At 48.7% G+C, this 3,398-nt stretch overlaps 1 protein-coding gene across 2 annotated transcripts in view; it reads right to left on the bottom strand.

Moving 5' to 3' along the window:
* The window catches only part of TRPM7 (transient receptor potential cation channel, subfamily M, member 7), a 130,786-nt gene extending 127,388 nt beyond the window's left edge, over positions 1 to 3,398 (bottom strand). For both annotated transcript variants that reach the window (XM_011995753.1, XM_011995754.1), the window contains exon 1: positions 3,144 to 3,398. In XM_011995753.1, coding sequence (XP_011851143.1) covers positions 3,144 to 3,146 — 3 coding nt within the window. In that variant the 5' untranslated portion in view covers positions 3,147 to 3,398. The remainder of the gene's footprint in view (positions 1 to 3,143) is intronic.

Below are 3,398 nucleotides of genomic sequence, written 5' to 3'. Positions count from 1 at the left end.
AAAAAAAAAAAAAAAAAGAAGCCGAGTGCAGTGGCTCACGCCTGTAATCCTAACACTTCGGGAGGCCAAAGTGGATGGATCGCCTGAGGTCAGGAGTTCGAGACCAGCCTGGCCAACATGGCAAACCCTGTCTCTACTAAAAATACAAAAATTAGCCGGGCATGGTGGCAGACGCCCCTAATCCCAGCTTCCAGAGGCTGGGGCAGCAGAATCGCTTGAACCAGGGAGGCAGAAGTTGCAGTAAGCCAGGCACTCCACTCTGGGCAACAAGAGTAAGACTCTGTCCTAAAACAAAACAAAACAAACAACAACAAAAAAAGAGCAAGACTCCATCTCAAAAAACAAAAAAAGACAGTATTTGCCTCTTAATGTAATACAATAAAAAGTACATAGTACTATCTATGAATATTGTCAAAGCATGTAACTAGAATCCGATCAAGTCTCTCTTTTTTTTTTTTTTTTTGAAACAGAATCTCACCCAGGCTGGAGTGAATGGCGTGATCTTGGCTCACTACAACCTCCGCCTCCAAGTTCAAGAGATTCTCCTGCCTCAGCCTAATGAGTAGCTGGGATTATAGGCGCCCATCACAATGCCCAGCTAATTTTTGTATTTTTAGAGACGGGGTTTCACCATGTTGGCCAGGCTGGTTTTGAACTCCTGACCCCAAGTGATCCGTGATCTGCCTGTCGCCGCCTCCCAAAGTGTAGGGATTACCGCACCCTGCCTGATCAAGTTCTTTTTTTTTTTTTTTTGAGACGGAGTCTCACTCTGTAACCCAGGCTGGAGTGCAGTGGCACCCCATCTCCCCTCACTGCAACCTCCACCTCCCAGGTTCAAGCTATTCTCCTGCCTTAGCCCCCTGAGTAGCTGGTATTACATGCGAGCGCCACCACGCCCGGCTACTGATCAAGTCTTTAGACTAACTACTAGTTCACAGGAAATAAAGAGAAAAGAACGGGCAAACTGGGGCATACCTGTAATCCCAACACTTTGGGAGGCAAGGCAGGTGGATCACCAGAAGTCAGGAGTTCAAGACCACCCTGGCCAATATGGTGAAACCCCGTCTCCACTAAAAATACAAAAATTAGCCGGGTGTCGTGGCTCGCACCTGTAGTCCCAGCTACTTGGGAGGCTGAGGCAGAAGAATCACTTGAACCCAGGAGGCGGAGGTTGCAGTCAGCCGAGAACACTACACTGCACTCAGCCTGGGCAACAGAGCGAGACTCCGTCTCAAACAAAAAGAAAAAAGAAAAAAAAAATACAGAGAAAGAAACATGTTACACGACACTACAGGGATGCATTCGACAAAATCCAAACTGATGGAAATTCTACAGGGCAAATGATGGGGGTTTTTTTTCCAACAAATAAATGGCAAACGACACCCCCACACCCCAAGAGAGAAGGTACTAGAGACTGAAAGAGTTACCAACCAAATGCTATCTGCAGAATTATTTGTAACCTGATTCAAACAAATCAACTGACTAAAACAAGAGACAATCAGGGAAATATGCTGAATATTCAATATTAAGCAATTATTCATTTTTAGGTGTGATAATAATATTGTAGTTATGTTAAAAAGTCCTTGTCTTTTTAGACATAAACACAATAAAGTATCCATAAATGACATTTGTCTGGGATTTGCTTTAAAATCATTCCATTGAGGAAAAACAGGAGGAGTAATAGAAGAAATAAAATTCACATGGTTGAAGCTGTTGAAACTGGCCAATGGGTATATATAGTAGTTTATTCTACAATATATCTTCGCATGTTTGAAATCTCCCATGTTGGCCTGGCGTTGTGGTTCACACCTGTAATCCCAGCACTTTCGGAAGCTGAGGTGGGTGGATCACCTGAGGTCAGTTTTTAGAGACTAGCCTGCCAAACATGGTGAAACCCCGTCTCTACTAAAAATGTAAAAATTAGCCGGGCATGGTGGCTACAGTTCCAGCTACTCGGGAGCCTGAGGCAGGAGAATCGCTTGAACCCGGGAGGCAGAGGTTGCAGTGAGCAGAGATCGCGCCACTGCACTCCAGCCTGGGTGACAGAGTGAGACCCTGTCTCAAAACAAACAAACAAAAAGAATAAGGTGGAAAATAGTGGAAGGCACATTATCTATTCAAAGTATTACTACACTTGTGGTATAAGTAAAACTCTTATTTCAGTGTTGTATGGCACTTGAATAGCGTCCAGTGAAAAGCAAACTTGCCGGACTCCAGCAGAGGGAGAGTTGTTTGCACAAAGCCTATTATATTCAAGTACTGATCAAAAATACCTACTCTGCTCTTCATGTCCCTGATGTAAATGACTTTCTTTTTAAGAAATTTTCAAAACTGGTTCCTGAGATCCAAAAATAAAAAGCTCTATCGGAAGCTGCAATGCACCGCCTCCCTCTCTCCATTCCGCACCTTTTGGGTTAAAACACGATCAGCCGTTCTCTGGGGCAACGGATGAGGTAGTTCGACTTAAATCCTGACTGACAGTACATCGTCTTGGTCCCCACAGAAGTCTCCCCCCACCCACCAAAATCCTTAATTCTTGCTAAAGAAAAAAGATCTACTATCAATATTGTCAAATCCCTCCGTTTTGGCTCCAAAAAGGAAATGTACCTGTAGAGTAACCGCTGCACAGCAAACAAGGCACTGCTCCAAACCCGTGTCCTCTACCCTCTTTTTGCACCCTTCCAGCCCTCCCTCCCTTTTTCCATGCAGAACTTGAGCAGAGCATTTGGCTCCCTTATCTGCCAGCAACTGGCGCCAGGAGGACCGTGCTCCCAGGAGATGCGGGGCTTGAAGGCTGAGCGCTGCGTCGGGCGCGCTGCGGCCGCTCAGTTCAGCCCAGCCAAGCAGTCCCCGGCTCGCGCCTCTGCCGCCTCGAGAGGCCCTCGCTGGGAGCCGAGTCTCGGCTCAGGGGATTCCCGAGAAGAGATGTCGCGTCGGACTTGCTACCTGCTCCCGCCCCTCACCCCCGAACGAACTGCACACCCGTCCCGCGACCCGTTCCGACAAATCCGGAAGCCTCAAGGCAATTTGGGGGTACTTCGCCGCATGGAACGCAGCTCCCTACAAACTTGCCTGCCAAGTCTCTCCTTTACCGCCCGCAACCCCAGGACCATTCCCCGCCCGGGCCTGCCTGGGTCTAGTACCATTCTCCTCACGGGGCGGACTCCGGAAGGGCAGCAACTCCACCTCCTCCTCCTCCGCGGCCTGTAGCCATCTATCGGGAAGCGTCTCCGGAGGCGGCAGCAGAGGCCGCCGGACAAGGAACGCCCAGGGAAACCTTCTCAGAACTAACTCAGCTCCGACGCTAGCAGCAGAAGCCGAGTCTTTCATAATTGTGCGACCAACTCCTCCGGGTGACTGGCCACAGGGACGCGCCCGCGCCCGCCTCCGCCGGCGAC

This window comes from Mandrillus leucophaeus, unplaced genomic scaffold (assembly GCF_000951045.1).
Source record: "Mandrillus leucophaeus isolate KB7577 unplaced genomic scaffold, Mleu.le_1.0 Scaffold497, whole genome shotgun sequence".
NCBI classification, from domain to species: Eukaryota; Metazoa; Chordata; class Mammalia; order Primates; family Cercopithecidae; genus Mandrillus; species Mandrillus leucophaeus.
Note: the sequence above shows the minus strand (reverse complement) of the source record. Positions and strands in the feature narration are given on the sequence as shown.